Source organism: Leptonotus elevatus, chromosome 18 (genome assembly GCF_054856555.1).
Source record: "Leptonotus elevatus isolate MCC_2025b chromosome 18, RoL_Lele_1.0, whole genome shotgun sequence".
NCBI classification, from domain to species: Eukaryota; Metazoa; Chordata; class Actinopteri; order Syngnathiformes; family Syngnathidae; genus Leptonotus; species Leptonotus elevatus.
Genome location: NC_141256.1, coordinates 14,519,281 through 14,538,765, shown reverse-complemented (window position 1 = coordinate 14,538,765; position 19,485 = coordinate 14,519,281). Strand labels below are relative to the sequence as shown.

Below are 19,485 nucleotides of genomic sequence, written 5' to 3'. Positions count from 1 at the left end.
TTTATTGTAGATAGCAAACTGAAACATCATCAATAAATATCAGTGGCAGAACTTCATGTCAGGCAAGAGTCGGACCTAAGTCAAAATGCCAAAAACTATTTTTTTGTCCCAGTCCAGACCCACCTACAACCAATACTAAAACTAATAAGAACTCAACTTAAATAAAAGGATTTTGAAAAAAAAACTTATAAAATCTAACAAACCTGCTCCGAAAACAAATTTCCTCAGCTCCTTCATGTCTTTTTACCAACATTTTTTGCCGGCTGTGTTTTTCTACATTTACGTTACGAGTAAGTCTTCAACATTCTTTTTCAAGTGTTAAACACTTCTTGAAAAGAATAAATATATTGACAAAGTACAACTGTTCTTGATTGAACTTGAGTTTTTGAGGTGTAGGCGGTTTCTAATAAAGTAGGAATAAACACCAAAAATAGGATGTAGTTAATTAAGGTGTGTGCATACTAGACAGGTAAGGCTGAAATTAACATTCAGGATGAACGTGAAACCAAACCCTAACAAGAACACATCGCAGGTGTGTGTGGGTGTGTATTTTTAATCATGGATAATTACTCGAAAGAGCAACACCACGAGACGTAGTCGGCGACCTCATTTGTGTGTCGATTAATTAGGCTAATGTGGGCACACAATTCAAGGTACATGATGGCATAAACGCGGCAAAGTGTGTGTGTGTGTGTGTGTGTGTGTGTGTGTGTGTGCGTGCGCTGTATTGCCATCATCTCGTTCAAGCCGCTGGCGTGGAAGACTGAGGGAAGGCCGTGGCGGAATGACGCCATCTATCTCAATTACTCACATTGAATATTGCATTCAGGCGCACAATGGCGCGGCCGAGCGGGGGCTGCAGCCCCAGACTCAATGTCAAATAACATAACCCGCTAAATGACTTGTCTGGATATACAAGGGGGAGAGAAAACAAACAAACATGTTTTCTCCAACATTGGATGGTAACAACGTGCGTCTGTGAGGATGAGATTCCCAAAAACGATGATGAAGGATATTAGCCTGGAAGCCGCAGAGGTACATGCGAGCCTGCCAGCTTAAATGTTGACGTCCAAAAACGATATTTGACTTGTTTGTTGACGCCATTTTGACGACGACATTGGCCAACATGGCTGTGTATGTGGGCGACCCATCCGTCTCATCCCGTGCCTTTTGTACTGTGAACACATTGATTGTGTTTGCTGTAATGTTTCATTTGGCAGATCCAATCAACGACATCATTGATTGATCTGCAAATTATGATATTACAGCCGATCACAGATTTTGCCTAAAATAAAAAATATCTGCCGAAGCAGCCAATCAGGTCCATGTAAAGTCTAATGGACGGGATAATTCATGCTGCAGTGTTATAAATGATATTTTAACAAGCCGATTTGAAAAAAGGGTCAGTGAGGAGATTATTCTTTGTCACGACTGTATGTTTTTCAAAAGCACGATATTATAGTATGCCATTTTCCTTATTAAAAACACATTACGGAAATGTTATTTTTTGGGGGAGGCTGAAATGGATTACAAAAAGGCGGATAAATCTTGTTACCGCAATTGTGCAATATCTCTATTTAAAAAAGGCGCCCCTGAATCTTAAGTCTTGGATGCCCCCCACCCTCACCCCCCTTGAAGAATCTCCTGCTTTTTAATTATTTTTCCCACTACGGCTGGAATTTGCATTGTATATTTTCATCAACGCAGCTAAAATGCGCCACGTTTGCTTTATTCCACAATTTGACCTTGCAGCCTTGCAGCTCTGCGATTAAGGCGGATGAGAAATGCATCAGATTAGTCGACACGAGGTTGCTGTTTGTTTTGCAACGCGAGCGACTCCGCTGCAAACAAACTAGCCGGGGGTGGGGGGGGGGGGTTGGGGGGGGTGTAGTGGATAGCCGCTGTGACATGTTCACCGTGGTGGGAGAACGAAAGAAAGAAAGAAGGGGGGGGGGGAGAAGGAAGGATTCCCATCATTCTCCCGTACATCCTTTGGGCGACAACAAACGACGGGACGACGCAGGAAATATTACGACAGGGCTTCTTGGATTTGTTTTGTTTTGGCAAAAATAAACAGCCGGGAGTTGTTTGGTAGACGATGCAGCTGCGCTTTGTTTACCAACGACGACAACCAATTACATTTAACCTTCAAGCCCGCTTCAGTTTTCTTTGCTTTCCTTTCAGCTTGTTCAGGACAATTTTGGGCCACCTACAAACAGTGATTTTTTTTAAAAAGATTTATAGTTTTGTTGTTTTTCCTTTTTGTTTTGTGACAGGCAGAACACAAAGTTATGTCAACTTCAAAGCAGCCGTGACATTTTTCTCTCCATTCTTTTTAAACTTAAACTTAAACTTAAAAATTGTAGCAACGTTACCTACCGCACATCTTTTCGACAGACAATAATGTGTAACATAGCATCTCCAGAGACGGTTGTGCCTCATTTGTGGCGTGTTGAGTGTGTTCAAAGTGTATTTATAGAAGCCTGCTGACAAGCCACAAAATGCCGCACGCAGCCGTGAGAGGAGCTTAAACGTGCGATGAAAAGAGCAATCAGACCTCCGACGGCGGCGGCGGCGGCGGCAGCGGCGAGGAGGACGCCTGAATCAAACGCTTTGAACAAACTCTACACCTGCTATTAATATTGTTCTTTAAAGTGTCAAACAATATTTGAGGAAGTAGGGGACAACTTTGCGTGCCCCTCTGTTAGCCCATAAATGCACATGAAACAGAAAGACCGACCGAAAGACTGCCAGATGGACGGTTTGACCGTCTGACAAACCGACACACACACAGTGCTCGTTAGCCAGAGAGGCGTTGACAGCCCCCCCCCCCCCCCCCCCCCCGCATGCCCTGAAAATATGAATATATGATAAGTCTGACATTTAGCGGTGGCCGTAGATTGATGGTTCCAAATGACAATTGGAGCTAATCTAAAGGCCAAGGCTGCTTGTGCCAGCGACGCCAACTCGATCCTGACTATGTGAATGTGTGTGTGTGTGTGTGTGTGTGTGTGTGTGTGTCTAGGTGTTTGGTGTGTGCACTTACCAAACAGATTGCTGGAATGGCCTTGCTTGGAGACGGGCCGCAGCTCATTGGAACCCCAGGCATAGCGTCGGTAGCTGTCCCACGCGTGTTTCATCATCTGTCAGGAAAAGAAAGGCGGGAGAAGACAGACGACGGAGCGCGAGTTCAGAATATGAACAGAAATTCTTACATGTCATACGACTTAATAACATCCATGTTAAAAATGAAGCCCATGTGACAAACGAGGAGTTATGAACAGGAACAAAATTTGCTCATGTTCCAATATAATACATTTTAAAAAATGTCAGCGCAAATGTATTCTAATATTATGAACTGTAAGCCCTATAAAAATAAAGATGATTTTACTTTTATTTCACTCTTCACTAAGAAGAAAAAGCAAAACGTTTAACAGTCTGTTATGTTGCCAACTAGTGGCCTGGCATACACACTACAGCTTTGCCATTGTGAAAAAGAAACACCATTTGAGCAATTCAGTATTTTTACACTTTTATGTTTAAGTTTTTATCGGCCCTAGCATTTGTATGATTTGGTTTTCAAACATTGTCCCTGTTTCTGTACATAGACTCATTTTTTTGTAAAATAAATAAATAAACATTATTTCCATTATTCTCCCACGGAAAATATTGCTTTGGATTTTGCACAATTCAGTGTTAGCCAGACTTTATGGGGTTAATAACCGATGTTTCACTGCACTCAAATCAAGGTGACATATTTCTTTCTGCACAAGTTCCAAATCCAAAAGTTGGCAATAAAAAGGCAAACTTCCCAATTCAAATCATCAGAAATGCACTTTTTAATAAGATATTCTCCTCTAAATGGCCAATTTGAACGCTAATTATGATCGCTTCTGACAGAGTAATTAGTTGAACTCAGCATTATTATTATTTATTTTTTTATCCAAGCAACCGCCCGGCTTCATCAGCCACCCAAACAACCCCTCCCCTAATCATTCTCAGCTCGGAATCAACTCTTTATTTGCCGGTACTCGATGATTCTCGCTCTCTAATCCCGCTTCGACAGCATCCCCGCGCTTAAAACCCTTCAGCCTCCTCCTTAGCCTCCTCTTTAGCCTCCCACGCCGCTCACCAAACAACGCGTTACAGTAGCTGTTAATGAACTGGCCGGGGCGATACACCGCTCGGACCCCCGTTGGCCCTTCTATCGGCCAGACACCTGCTCAGTCAGAGAATTAGTCGGCGAATGAGTCAGTCAGTCAGTCAGTCAGGCGGCCAAGCAGCTTAGAAAATCTCATTTTCAGCTCGGCTAGCTCCTCACCTGTCACACGGTGGCTGCACCAGCCAAGATAAGAGGGCGCTCAGGAGAGCTTCGCCGACAATAATATCGCTCGATGACACGCTTACCAGCCACGCTTCAAATTTCATAAAGCTACAAAAGTGACCACGAGAAAGTGTTTGTAAACAGAAACCCCGTAAATCAAGCTCTCAGAATATGATAACGATTTACATATTTTGTATTTGTACAGCCACATTTTGTATTTGGTATTATGCAAAATCCATTTGTATGCTAATACTGGATATCGATTTTAAACAGAATAGCCCTACTATCAAGTGTTCATAAGCGTATGGGAAAATGTATGTTGGGAGGGTAATAGGGCTTTACTTTAATAGTAATTAAAAATAAAAATAAAAAGGATAATGGAGGGACTATTGGGACTCAATTAACATCTCCATGACAATTTGAAGAAGTTAACTATTAATCATACTGTACATTCAAATGGAGAGACACGATATATACAGTATCTGTACAACAGATAGAGCGATGTTTTTTTTCTGGGCTGATATCGATACCGATTATTTGTAGAAAAGAAGGCTGATAACCGATATTTAGAGCCAATATTCGTTTTCACTAAAATGGAAAACAAATTAAAAATAAAAACTCCAACTTTTTGTTTAATCTTTTAAGCATATACTGACCAATAGAATCCATTTGAAAAAAAAAAGTATAAAACTGAGCATAGCCTTCCGACCATCTACCTTCATTTTAACAAATAAGCAAATGTCTCCCCCGCACGTGAAGATAGGCAGCCAGCGATAGTGTCCTCCCCAGCCTTAGCCCGTTAATTAAAGCTAGCGAGGCTGCTAATTACAGCTCCTCAACACGAGAGGAGGGTCGAGAACGGCGAGCTCCCTCGGGGTCGCTTCAGTCGTTCCAGGCCTCGAGCCGCCGCGTACGGAGCACGTCAACAAATTAGCCTTGGATATCTGAAGTGTGACAGCTAAGAAGGCAAATACAGCCACCAGACACTTCATTAGGTACACCTAAGCAGGAATTCTTCTTTAACAAAAGCACGACTGAGTAGAAAGGGAGACTCCACAATGGCCCAAGTCATAAACACCCAAAAATGTTGACTAGCAGGCTACTGCACTTTTAAAGCATCGGAAAAAAATTGAACAAATAGATTTTGCCTCTGGGATGGATCAAATAACGTCATCCAAACCAACGTACAATAAAATGTTACTTTCCAAGTCAGTTGTGTGGATTTCCTGTAACTAATTCAATACCAGAATTTGCACAATTCTGCATAAAATGTAATAAAGAAAATATCCCTAATGAATGTATCGCAATACAATAAATATACTGATAGTTTCATTGTAGCTTGGCTTACCCTGGAATTTTACCAGACAGAAACCTTCCACCACTTAAGCAACTCTACTGTTTTCCTTTTGTGTTTCAATTAAAGCAGCAGTTGACCCTCTTTTCAAAAGCTTTGTGATGGCAACAGTTTGACTCAGAAACAAATGATTCACAAAATGGAGTTCGACATTCATTCGGGTCATCTGTATAGGAAACCTATGGTAGGAAATCTCGAAAACCGTGAATCCAATGTTTAAAGATGAGTAGCGAGGCTGTAATTTTAAGCGCCAGCGCTAGCATGGCTCAACACTCCTGCGTGTTATCGGATTCACAGTCGGCATCCCGACATGTTGGCGCTAATTGGATTAGCGGCTCAGGATTCTCCAGGTTGGCCACAGCTATTGGGACCCGCTGCTATTTCAGACAAGCTAATTGACTAGACACTAAAAAGGTGCAAAGTTGCTCGGCACCAACACCGCTGACTTAAGTACATTCAAGCCCGATTTGGACCCAGAAAAGGAAGTCACCAGGCCCGTCAGCCTATTGATCAGATGTGAGATGCTGAGTTGTACTCAAAATGGTCCTTTTAACACACTATTGTATACACTTTTGTTTCTCGGGGATTTTTGCCTTTCCATTGTATTAAGGGAAACACACAAAAATGCTAAGCAAGCACTTGAACAACAGAACAGACATTTTTGGATTTCTTACAAAAAAATGTGTTGCAAAACAAACTGAAAATTGACTGGTTGATGCTAACGGTAACAGCTAACCATCTGCTAAACATACCATTTGGACATGTGGTTAAAAAAAAAGATAAGACTGGGTTTTTGTTTCAAGTCTTTCACAACATCTGCCAGGACAGGAACCCTTCCACCGCCCATGGGAGCTGACATGGGCTAACTGGTCCAAGTCCAACGTCCAGTGAGGCCCCACTCTTGTTCTCTTGGGAAAGAGAGAACCCGAAGTTGGTCCAGAGTGATTTCTCACTGTGTGTACAGCACAAACAAGCACACACGGCCACCGCGGCAGATCATTAACCCGCTATGCAAAGGTTGAAGGTCCACTGACCCGTTTTTTTTCTGCTCTCATTACAACAATCTATCCACTTGCAAGTTGCAACGAAATCCTCGTGTTCTTTGTCTCAAGGGAGAACACTTGTGACTTTTACAATAGCTAATGTGCTCCGTCTGGATGTCAGGCGGTCAAGCAGCATGTTGCAGGACCTTAGTAGTTAGAAATTTTTTACATAATCCTGATAACCAACAACGTCATTTATCTCAAACTAAAGAACCAAAAGCAACCAATGAATTGGATTGATAACAATATTTATTTCATAGGCTGATACAACCATTTATGCAAGTCGCGCAAATGCTGGCTGTTCAACTGTGATTTTTCCATACCGAAGGATTATAGCATGTTGTTGACGTTACACGTAAAACTTTTTCATGTTCGTCCAAGCCCCCTCACAAGCCGCTCCATGCTGAGAACTTGGGCAGCGCATTAAAAGATTCCCTTTGATCAAACTGGTTAAAAGGAAATCATCTCAATATCTTCCTCCTGTTGCATCATCAAAGTACACAAGATGTTGTGGAGTCAGAAAAATTACCCGCGGAAAAAAAAGCAGACAGATGATGTTTGGTTTAAAATAAATCAATCAATAAATAAAGAAATACATTTGAGCTGATGCAAAAAAAAAACAAAAAAAAAACACAATCATTCGCACAAGTTTATTGTCGCCGATTTCGCTGCCAGTACTTGATGTACATTAACTGTCATTCTGTGTAATTTGTCAAAGTAGCACATTGCATGTCATCTGCCAGCACAAACCGGCTACTAATTCACCGGTAATGACCGTTTGTTCACAATCTGAGGAGTCTTCTTTTATAATTATTCCAAGTAATTGCATGCGAATCATCCCGCACCTGTGCGCTTGAGCCATCGCCGTGCCACATGCAAATCGCACGCCCTGCTCATCTCCTCTCTGTATAATTAGACTTACAAAAGCGCAAATATAAAAGGGGGCCGGTCACCCAGGTGGGAGCACGCGTTGGCGCTAATGGCGGCAAAATGAATACTTGCTCTGCGCGCCAGGAACACAATTTGCCCGAGTGACAAGTGCACTCGTACACGAGGCCAAGTGAAGCACGGCGTGCACGGGCGGAAATAAAAGATCCACTGGATAAAAAATAAAAGCTCCATTAGCGGTGTGACTCGTGTGAAAGATCACTGGCTTTGCACAAACAACTTTAAAGTACGATGACAACTACTACTACTGGCAATACTCAACTTTATAGAGACTTGGAGCTTTGTGGATCCATTTTAAATCCAAAAACACAACAAACAAATGATGCAGGAGGAAAGTAAACCCCTCCCACCATCATCAATCAATTCAAACCAACCAGGTCCATGGCTCAGTCCGTCAAAGAGCCGAGTGGAACCCGAGGAAAAGTAGATTGGAGATGGGAACTTCTAAAACTCATTCTTCACACTTTAACAGAAGCAGCCAGTGGAACATATTCAACGTCTTGTTGACAGGCCTCACTTTGATAAATGATATTCATCCAATCGCATCCACAGTGGCGCCAAACCGGGACCAAAGAAGACCACGGGGAGCCAAAGAAAGGGTAAGGGAGTCAAATGAGACCGAATGGGACTCAGAAGGGACCAAAGGAAAGTGTACAAAATGAACATACAGTAAATCGCTCGTACAGTTTGGATGACTGGTTTCGGCATTCTGCGGCACTATTTAGCTGGCACAATCATCCGTCAAAGATGCCCAAAGTCAGAACTTTTGCAAACATTCTAACGAGCCAATCCTGCGGTGGCCGCGACGGCGGGAACAAAACCTGTTCAAATCCCAACTGTCTGATTGCGGTTTAATGATGCTGATAACGGCATCGACGCAAGGCCGAGGCGATACCTGCGCCGCAACGTTTACACGCTGATCAATATTAGCTGATGGCTGTCTGGGGAGGAGGATGAAATAAACAAGCGGTGAAAAGAAATAAATCCATACATCAGCGGGGGAAACAGAAAAACAAAACAGCTTCTGGCAGTTAGCGAGACTCCGGCGGGGACGCAATGATTGCCTACAAAGATGCTACAGTAAATGCTCGGCACAGATGTTGAGGTGCCATCCAGAAGGGGGGGCCGGCGTGGCCATTTTGAGTGTTTTTTTTAATTAAATTGGACTCATCTCGCTAAGAAGTACAATAGAGGAAATGGATCTAAGTCTGTACGAAGGATATTAGTGACTTTATAGTCCAGTTTCTACTTTAAATTGTAACTGAAGGACGGTTTCCCGAATCCATCCATCCATCCATCCATTTTCTGTACCGCTTGTCCTCACAAGGGTCGCAGGGGTTGCTGGAGCCTATCCCAGCTGGCTTCGGGCAGTAGGCGGGGTACACCCTGTACTGGTTGCCAGCCAATCGCAGGGCACACAGAGACGAACAACCATACTCACAATCACACCTATGGACAATTTGGAGTGTCCAATTCACCTGCCATGCATATTTTTGGAAAGTGGGAGGAAACCGGAGTACCCGGAGAAAACCCACGCAAGCACGGGGAGAACATGCAAACTCCACCCAGGAAGGCCGAAGCCCGGACTTCATCTCACAACCTTTGCACTGGGAGGCGGATGTGCTAACCAGTCAGCCACCGTGCCGTCGGTTTCCCGAATGAATTTAGTCAATTTGATGTATTCACTAAACTGACTGTTTTTTTCGTGACATTTGGCCATTTTTAATTTGTATACTTGGTTAGTTAATTTATTGCAATGTGTTTGTCTTTTAAGGTATTTCCTCCCTTCTAGGATTTGCTTCATTCTCCTAATACCACGTTTGAAAATGTCCCTGTTGTCCAACAATGTCCGAAAACTGTCTTTAACCTTTTGATTGTGTTTTAACAAGAAAAACGGATGCGTTTGACTTCATTGTGTGTGTATTGCTTTGCATGACAGTATCAGACCACACACTCCAAGTACTGACGTGAACTTTGTCCGGCATGTAGGAAGCAGACCAATTGGATTTGACCCGGCCACTTGACAAAAGGCAAACTAATGAAGACGCAGTAAAAGACGCATTGATTTTTTTTTCCCGCCTCTCCTCGTCCATTACACCGACGACCGTCCATGGCTCGGCCTCATCGCTCACTCGGAGAACGGAAAAACACGCCACATTCTATTTCAATCAATAGATGACAACTCGACGATTAGAGGTGGCTGGAACCTGTTGTGATACATATCTAATAATTACGCAAAAAATTGCATATTTGATCATTGTTTTTGGTCTATGCTTATTTATTTTAGCCTGTGTATAGGGTTTTACATGCTATCTTAGCAGTAAGCTAGTCGACATTCGTCAGACAAAGTTATTGCGTGTCATACACCTCACAAAAGTGTCGACGCTTTGGCCAATCCCTGAAAAGTTGAAAATGGTTCGACCATTATGTCCTTCAGCGCGCTGACAAGCAGAGCTCATGTGGCCGATTCTCTGGGAAAACGCCCGTCCTAAACCCTGAACGGTTTACGAGAAGCGATAGCAGCTTAGATGTCAGCTCTGGTTGACTGACCCATCATTAACTCCACCGCTGTTTGCTGATCCAATCACTTAAACACAAGATCAATACACTTACATCATCAGTCAAGGCTGTGAGCTTTGTCCCGTTGTCAAAACACTCGTCCGGTCGCAATGGAACACGCCACACACACACACAACCAAACTCGTTTCTTTTTTTTCATTTTTCATTTTTTTCATTTTTCTTTTTCCAGACCTTCAATTTCACGCACCTCCACCTCGCCGTATTCACCGTCTATTATTTTATGGGGGCTGACAGTTAAAAGCGTGATAACATAGTCATTATGCCACATCTCCGGGTAGACGGAATTAGATTCGCTCCACTCCAGGCTAATTAAGACGCGCATTCAAAAAAAGGAATATTTTATCAACTTTCTGCCAAACGTATTAGGCACAAAATACCGGCGTATGGGCATTACGACCGTATCTGTATAATTTGGTAGTTCATATTCAAATACAATTTAAAAGGTCATATTATGGAAATTCCCATGTTTTAAAGTCAATTTAGATGTCGAGCATATTTTTGCATGAATAATATACACCTGAGTGACCAATGCGATCATTCTAATTAATAAAATGTAAATAATGGTAGATAATTTTAAAATGATCTATTTATATATTAATTAATTATTAATAATATATAAAATAACCAATCTAATGAGTGATCAGCAATATACCACAGTGAATAATTTGCGGCACCAATTATGCACGCACAAATGAATAATTTAGCTGGTGTACTTTCCCTACTTGTACGGGAAGTGGGCGTGCGGCAACAACACACACAGAGAAAAGAGGGAAATAAAACAAAAGCGCTTCTCAGAGGAGAAGGTAGAAGTCGAGCGAGGCAGCTGACACATCGGGTCAAGTCTGGTTTTGGCATGGAGGCAGGCGGCAACGGGGGTGAAGAAAAGTCGGCCCTTGAACGCGGCAAGAGCTTTCATGTGGATTTTGTGTGCCAGTGCCCTTTCAAAAGGCCTGCCGACGTTGGAATCTGATGCTCAATGACACGGAAATGCCACTCAAGTGCCTAATTATCATCTTGGCCACTTCGTGTTGATTGTGGACGGGCATTACAGTTGAAATAAACAATGCTAAATGTCTACAAGTTGATTTGTGTTAATTTACACAACAGAAACGAAAAGCGCTCTCCATCACGGCACGTTCACCCCCGGAGGCTAACTCGCGCCGTTTGCTGATCGCGCAATTGCGTTCGACTTTAATAAATCACCGAGCTAATTACTAAAAAAACAAGAAAGGAACTTTTTGCTTTTGTGACTCAGACCCCGCCAGCCCTGGTTCTTCGCCGATAAAATATGCAAGGATCACTTGCAATGCCAGAAAAAGGAAAACCGAAGCTCTCACATGCACGACAGATTGAAAAATAAATTGCCTGTGTGATTGACAGCCGCTGACTCTCGCCATTAGACCGGATTGGATTTGGAGAAAGAAAATCAACCGGCCATGAGCCCCGGTGTGATTGGGACAACAGGGATATTGAATATCCTTTAGCATTTCCCTGCGTCAGTACACATCAAATGTCGGTCTTGCCCCTTCAGCGCGCGATGCTGAAGGGTTCAAAGCAAAAATCAGCTCGAGTGCTCAAACTAAGTTTGTGCCAAATTGCAAAAGGCTGGCAGCTGCTACAAATGACTTGGAGACTTGTTGGCTCGCTGGGAAAAAAGCACATCCACATTGTCGGGCTTTGGATTTTGAAAGGTGGCCCACACGGGCTTCGACTAACATGTTACATGAGCTTGAATAGAGTTTAAAGACAAAATTGGGGTTTAAAGAAGGGTTCCTGGCCTGGTTGGGGTTTACAACTAGGGTTTCAAATCATGGTCTCAAGCCATGAACAACACTTGCATGCCAACGTCAGACGACAAATGACATAAAGCCTGAGCCTTAACGTCGGAAACAAATCAATACAAATACAAATTAGTGTTTGCTCCGTTTCCATGTACGTCGTGCGCAAATATATTCCCTGTTCGAGGGTACACATAATCCAATCAATATCCTCTTGAATGCTAATGAGCTAGCCGCGTTTGTTAGCCGCCAGCGAGACAAGACAAATGGCACCTCCCGGCCCGGCTAATCGGAAACGGCCGCAACAAATGCACGAGGCTCGGTCATTAACGTTGACCTCGGCTCGAGGATTTTACATGCTTGTGTTCACACGGAGTACACCCCCCCCCCCCCCCCCCTGGTCGACATACATCACTGTCAGATGCTCGAGGGATGCTTAGAATCCTACAACCATGTCATGGACTTCTGATGATGCAAAAGCAATGCATGTTTGTTCTCTAAAGATGTACAGTAAATTCAAATTGTGGCTAATCGTAAATCACTGAAGCTTCTAGTGACTACTTCCGTCTAAATGAATGCCAGACATCTATCAAGAAATTTTGCTGCAATTATTGACTATGACCTGAATTTTAGCCACCAAAAAGCTGTGACGAACTTAAAAAAAAAAAAAAAAAAATAAAAGAAGAAGTCTAAGGGAAAACCTGCTAAATGATTAGGGATAAATCATAATTGTGGTTTTCGGAGTTCATCAAGCTTATCTGTTTTTTTTAACATTGCATTTCGCAGAGCAAGCAATATATTCTAGAACAAAATGTTTATGGAAAGAATAGCCACAGATGTTATTTAGGCAACGTATTCTTCTCCTCTAATTTACGTCTGGCTGTAAAAACGAGAGCAAAGACGCAAACTGAGCTTCAACGTGGCAGCTTTCAGGGATGCGCGGGGGCGTATTGATGTCTCTTTATTGACATTGCAATTAGCCAGTATTTTATGTCATGTGAATACACAAACGCCGTCTCCGATCCCAACCAGAGTCCTCTCCCGTGGCTAATCTGACAATAAATCTGAGCACGTACTTTATTTCGTGAGTGGATGAGGGCCGGCTGGCACATTTCAAATCAGCGCTCGGCTTTGCACGGGCAAAGGAAAGACACGCTGACACGACGCCCTAATGTGCCATTTAAATTTAATACAGCACTTTGAGCACTTAAAAACATTAAATCTTAAATGTTCAGAGCCGAATCGCCCGTCATCCTCGTGCATCAAAATGCCTCTAATTCAGCCCAAGGCACGAGAGCAAGGTGCTGGAAACGATGACGTTTAGGGAAATATTTTTTCACATCTGTGGAATTTTCGCCGTAGAGAACTAAACTAGCGGGAAAACGTCAAGCTAGGCTTGTTTAGCAAGAATGCCACCAAAATATGTATTCAAAAATGTCTGACGTGGTTATGCAAGCATACTCAAGCTTCTGCGTACACTTGAACTTTACGCACTTCTCGGAGTTTCGCCATTTATGCTTGAAGCCTCGCTCCGGCTCTGGCCGGCAGCACAAACATTAAATGCATATAATATAATTCATCTTGCTGGCTCTGGGCTTTTCTAAATCAATGCTCAGTGACCGATCCAGCGGGAGCAGAACTATTGTGGTTGAGATGGCAGGCAGTGTACGGTTGCCGGGAACTCGCTTTAGGCTATTGGCAAAACTAGTCAAAGGTTACAACAATGCAAGAATACATCGGTCACCGGGGGGGGGGGGGGGGGGGGGGGGGGGGGGGTTCAGATTTCCTCATGCAGCATCTTCAGAGCCGAGGTCTGTGATTGAGTGAGACAGTGGAAAGTAAAAGACGACATGGGGAGGGACGATTGTAAACCAGAACAATGGGTAAAAGTCTGGAGCGGGTTTCTATGTAACACGTTATACACACACACACTATACTGTAAGTTACAATGTTTGTAAAGCCACTCAGCGGCCTCATACAGCTGCAAGTCACACTACAGCTAATATAGCCATTAGGCGATTAAACTGAGCCTTTTCAGGGATCGGCAGTAACTCTAGCTGACACACACACACACACACGCACACACACTCGTAGGGAAGAAGCAGGTCCAGGAGAGGTAATTAGTTCAATGGTCGATACAGAAATAGGACTTAGAGGCAGCCAGGTTAGGCTGATAAAGAAATTCCATTTCAGGCTCTAAAAGGTTAGCAAAGTGGCCAAATGCATTATGGCGCGGCGCACAGAATCAACCCAACTCAATTGCCGATTCTAACCTTAGCGCTAATGTTAACCGTAATCCAAACCCTAACCCCTAACTCTTGACATTAACCCTAAATCCAAAACCCTAACCTTAATCTAAACTCCCTTAGCGTTCCTCCGATTAACAGCGAGACTCGCACAGTTTTAATACAGCGCCCAAACTGAGCTGTAACTAGACTTTGAGGGCATGCGTTTATTTTCCTTTGCAGCCAGCCTGAAACCTAATCGACTCCCAGTAGTTAGAAACAGATAAAAAAAAAAAAAGCCTCGTTTACGGTGTCAAGTAACGCAATCTCTTCGGCCACGTCCACCTTCATTATCTCAGTTTATCAGCGGCGTATATTCCCGGCGAGCCCTCCGGAGGCTTGCTGGGGGGGGGGGAGAAAGAGAAAGAGAAAGAGAGAGAGAGAGAGAAAGAGAAAGAGAAAGAGAGAGAGAGAGAGAAAGAGAGATCGCTGCTGAACCTGGCGGCTCCCCCCCCCCCCCCCCGAGTCTTTGTTTTGGAGGCAGAAAACATATTTGGCTGATTACATGAATGTGGCACTCCCTCACAAACAAGATGTTTATCCTTCTCGGAGAGGTCACCAGGAATCAGCCACCAACAGTGCGATAAATACTCTTTAGGTCAAAGCTTGAGATGTAGCCAAAACCCGTCTTGCTCCTCGAACCTGAGGCCTCCATGGGGAACTGTTGTAGCGATATGGTTGTTGGTACCGCAACGACATATTAGCTAATAGCTATTGTTGCTCATGAGAGCTCAATGACGCAATCATCCATCATTATTTTTGAACCAAAGATCAAAATCAAAAGATTGACTGAGACATTGGCTTTGTTTTCGTTGGGCTAACCTTAACCTCACATATATTCTAAAGCAGGGGCGTCAAACTCATAGTGGCTCAAGGGCCGCACGGAGGGAAATATATCACCAAGCGAGCCAGATCGGTAAAATCATGGTAATTCTTTAAGACATTACAACAAAGTCAAGATTGGCAAGTATATTTGAAAAAAAATGTGGACGCCAAATTTCTCCACCGACTTCTTTAGTGAAAATGAATATCGGTTTCAAATATCGGTTATCAGCCTCCTTGACTACTAATAATCGGCATTGGCCCTGAAACAAAAACAAAACATGAGTCTATCTCTAATGCTAATCCCAAACGCCAAACCTAAACTCTTACCCTAAATCCATCAACCTAAACTTTATTCCTAAAGCTTGCCATTAATTCATTTAAAAAAATACTTTAAAACACAGACCAATGAAATCTTATTAAGTTGCCCTTCAACTGCGTATTTGACTTTTCTTCAGCTTTTTCTGGCACAAATTCCAAAAGAGGAAATTACCTTGCACCCCCCCCCCCAAAAAAAGAGCCAACTACAAGCGTCTTAGAGAACACTGAGGCTCATCAATGGGATGCTAATGGACCAATGTCCATCCGTTGTCGTCATGTGTCATTATGTACAAATTAGCCAGCTGCCATTTTGATCCAGCAGGAGCCATACAAAGTCAATAAAAAGAAAAGGCTGCGTGTTTACAGCTTTCACACATCAGTTGGTCGCCTGTGAAAATTGTATTTACTGTGCTTGTTGTCCTGTTTTTCATGTTCTCGAGCCGCAGGTTTGCAGCTTTTTGTAAAAGGTGTCAAATCAATGGAGCCGACCCGAGTTTATTGACGCCGCCATTGCCCTGCTGACAATTTGTCCTGCGATGCCTTCCCCAACAGCGGCAAATCCCGTATTCAGCCTGACCGGTCGCAACAACCGAGCGACCTTTCCGTGTGATTTATTCCAACGGCGGGCGCTCTTATGAACCGGGCTGATCCAGAACATCAAGAACAATATGAATACTAATCCATTTATCAGCTGCGGCTCGGCTCCTTCAATGAAAATATCTTAGAATAGCTCCAAGAATAACAAAATCTCCTAGAGCAGAATTTAAGAAGATGAAAATATTGCCACCTTTTCAAGCCTTTTGTGACAATTTCACTCAACCTAAAAAAAATTATAGCAAGATTTTTTTTCCTTAAGGCTTTGTGGCAATTAAGAGCCAACTTCAAATGTTGTTATTTCCTAGTTTTATAACATTTATTCAAAAAAGTTCCTGTGATTTCCATAAAATTCCTCTTCACTCCCATGGAATGTTTCCAACTTTGAACATTTCTGGAACTTTTGAAACTAATTGGAGCTTTGTCCAAAAACTTTTTGTCCGTATATAGTGTATCACATATACAGTATCCGGAGTGCAGTGCATCCTGTCAGCTAATGAAAAATGGACTCCCCAACCAAAAGCTATGTTGTTGTTGTTTTTACTTCATTAATATTTTATCAGTATAAAAAAAAAAAACACCCTCTAAGCCAGACCATTTGTGCTACTCTTTACGACAACAGCAGCCGCCTCAGTAGCGCAGTAGCTGCTGCTGCTTTAAAAGTCATGCCTTCGCCAGATGGATGAGCGCAACTGACGTAAAAAAATAAATAAAATTAATTAATAAATACAAGTGGGATGTTGCCTAATTTGTATTTCAAAAGTTTGATTGTGGACGACGGCAAGTCGATAGCAAAACCAAAAACAACTTTCTTGAATGGACCGTAAAAAAAAAAAAAGGCAAGTTTGGCAACAACAAGAAATGCCGTCGCCAAGCGTTTCCCATGCCGCAACAACGAGGCACTCTAAAGAGTCAACATTTAGTGAATACTAGTGTGCAAGTGCATTTACTCATTGTGTGACGAAGCACAAAATATAAGTTTTTAGCATCGGCGTATCATTAAGGGTCAATAAATATACCTTGGAAGGGCAACAAATGTCAAATGATGCCGCAAAATGTCAACGTCAAAAATGGAACTTCAAAAATGTCTCGAACTGAATGATATTGCTAACAGTTATCTGGTGTCAACCAAGCTCTGACGGTCACAAAAAAACAAAACAGTCAATTACAGATAATAAAAAAAAAAACGCACATTACTGACAATTCTGACATCGCCTCAACCCTCCCCAAGCCATTTCTATTAGATGGCTCTTTAAAATTGAAGCAACTTCCACAAACCAAGATGGCAAGCAAGATAATCAGCGATTACAAGCTGGTTTTGCATCACAATATTATCACCCGCATGGGGAACACGACACTCAAGTAGTAAGCCTGCAAGGAAGGAGCGGGACATCGTAACCTGCATGCATTCTTCCCCCCCCCCCCCCCCCCCCGCCCCCCATCCAGCGGCCGAACCCGTTAGATGATCGATTAATGAGATCGACACGATTCTGTGTATCGGTGGACACTGCTGCAAGCAATCTCGCTGTAATCCGTTTAAAATCGGGCCACAGCACAAGTTTGACACTCCAGACGCGTCATTCATGCAGCGGGCTCAGGCTCTGCACAACAGGCGGTCTGATTCTGGTCCTAAAATGGTTCTTGGACATATAAATGTTCACCTTAGCCGAAACAAACGGGGTATGCTAACAAATAGTCTAAAACATACAAGGCATGGCTCGTCTTAAACATGAATACAGGTAAATCGGTATGTACTGTAATTTGTGACATTTTTTGCACGGGGGTTCGGCGTGAAGTTCCCTTCGCTACCTCCTTGATTTTCGCCCGCCGTCTCCCTTGTTGTGGGGTCCTGGGGTTCGTGTCCAGTGGCCCCCGGGGTCTCTGGTACTCGACGTAAGGTAAATCGTTGACACTCTTCCCACCTTGACCCAAACTCTCCTTGGCAACTTTCTCCTTCTCGTTCAAAATGTCCTGCTTGATCTCATCGGGACGCTTTTGTAGAGTATCCTTGGCCTCCAGCAAGGCTTTTCGTGGTCTTTCTTGATTTTGGCCAGGACCTTCTCGTCGCTTGCAGCCGAGCCGGACTCGCCTCCGCCGCCAGGACCTCCGCCGCCGCCACCGTCCAGTCCGGTACCGGTGTTCGTCTCCACGGCAGAGGAATGGAAGAAAACTCCGCTGAGTAGCTTGGACGAGTCCGGGAGGAAGAAAATCGCCCCGAAACACAGCGTAATGAAGGCGCTGAACACCAAAAGCAGGATAAATTTCTCCGTCAACCTGAAGGAGGTCGGGTTGGCGGACTTCCGACTTGCTTGGGTTGCTGTAAAAGGCAAAAGAGTTGAAACAGGCATATTGCTCCGCTTCCCTCTGTCAAACAACCACAAAAATGTTTTTTCCCCGTTGTTGGAAGGAGCTCTCGGTTCAGGTTTATAATCCGCTTAGACGTCCACCTCCGGAGCACACGAGCGAGACGACGCTAGAGAAAGCGCCGACTTAAAGTTGTCCATAGCTGGGGAGAGAGTAAGCAACAGCAGCACACTACCGGGAGCCCAAGCCGAGAAAAGCTCTTACGCAGGAAGAGGCGGGGCCAAGTTGATTGCCAGCCGCCACGAGCGAATCATCTTTCGACCTGTGACGGGCGGGAAGACTGAGAGGGCGTGGCTTAACGGCAATCTCTTACAAAAAATAGCATGTCATATTTTGACCACAAAAAAAAAGCTTCTTTTTTTTTTACCTCAACCATCTCATCAGGATGCCAGCAAGAATTTATTTTTAATAATAATATAACAATATAATGAGCAGTCTCTTAGGCAGGAAAAGGCGGGGCCAAGTTGATTGCCCAAAAATTTATTATTATTTTTTTACCTTAAACATCTCTCAGGATGCCAGCCACCTCTGCTAAAATTGGCTACATCGTTGAAAAATGAAATTATTTTTAATAATAATATAATGAGAATTTGGTTCAGTTCTTTGTGTTTACTTACTTACTTACTTATTTATTAAACTTTGGGTGACCAGATGTCCCGGAATGACCGAGAACAGTCCCGTTTGGCTAACCCCATTGTTTTGTCCCGATGTTACGCAAATCTCGACCCGGCGTCCCATATTTTTTGCCATATCTATGTCAGTCACACAGTTGTTATAGCAATTCTTACGGAAAACCCCCCCCCCAAAACATTAAAAAGTAAATTTTACTGTTAAATTCCTTCCTATTTACTGTCACATTCTGTTTGCATTCTCATCCGCAGCTACTTGCTAGCAGGCATGTTTTCGTCATAGCAGAACTAGAACTACTTCCCGTTTTTGTGTCTAAGAATCATGGGAAATGTAGTCGCTGCTGTTGGACCCAACGCAAGCTGAGCTTTCTAGCAGCATATTTTGTTACAATGCTGAGCTAAACAGTGTTGAACTGTCAACCAAGATAGCAATTAGCATTAGC

General features: G+C 43.3%; 1 protein-coding gene across 1 annotated transcript in view; it reads right to left on the bottom strand.

The window, feature by feature from the left end:
• The window catches only part of man1a1 (mannosidase, alpha, class 1A, member 1), a 53,719-nt gene extending 35,118 nt beyond the window's left edge, over positions 1–18,601 (bottom strand). Inside the window, 3 exon segments of the mRNA XM_086060907.1 lie at positions 3,047–3,143; positions 17,859–18,073; positions 18,076–18,601. Coding sequence (XP_085917033.1) covers positions 3,047–3,143; positions 17,859–18,073; positions 18,076–18,397 — 634 coding nt within the window. The 5' untranslated portion in view covers positions 18,398–18,601.
• Between the last annotated feature and the right edge of the window lie 884 nt (positions 18,602–19,485).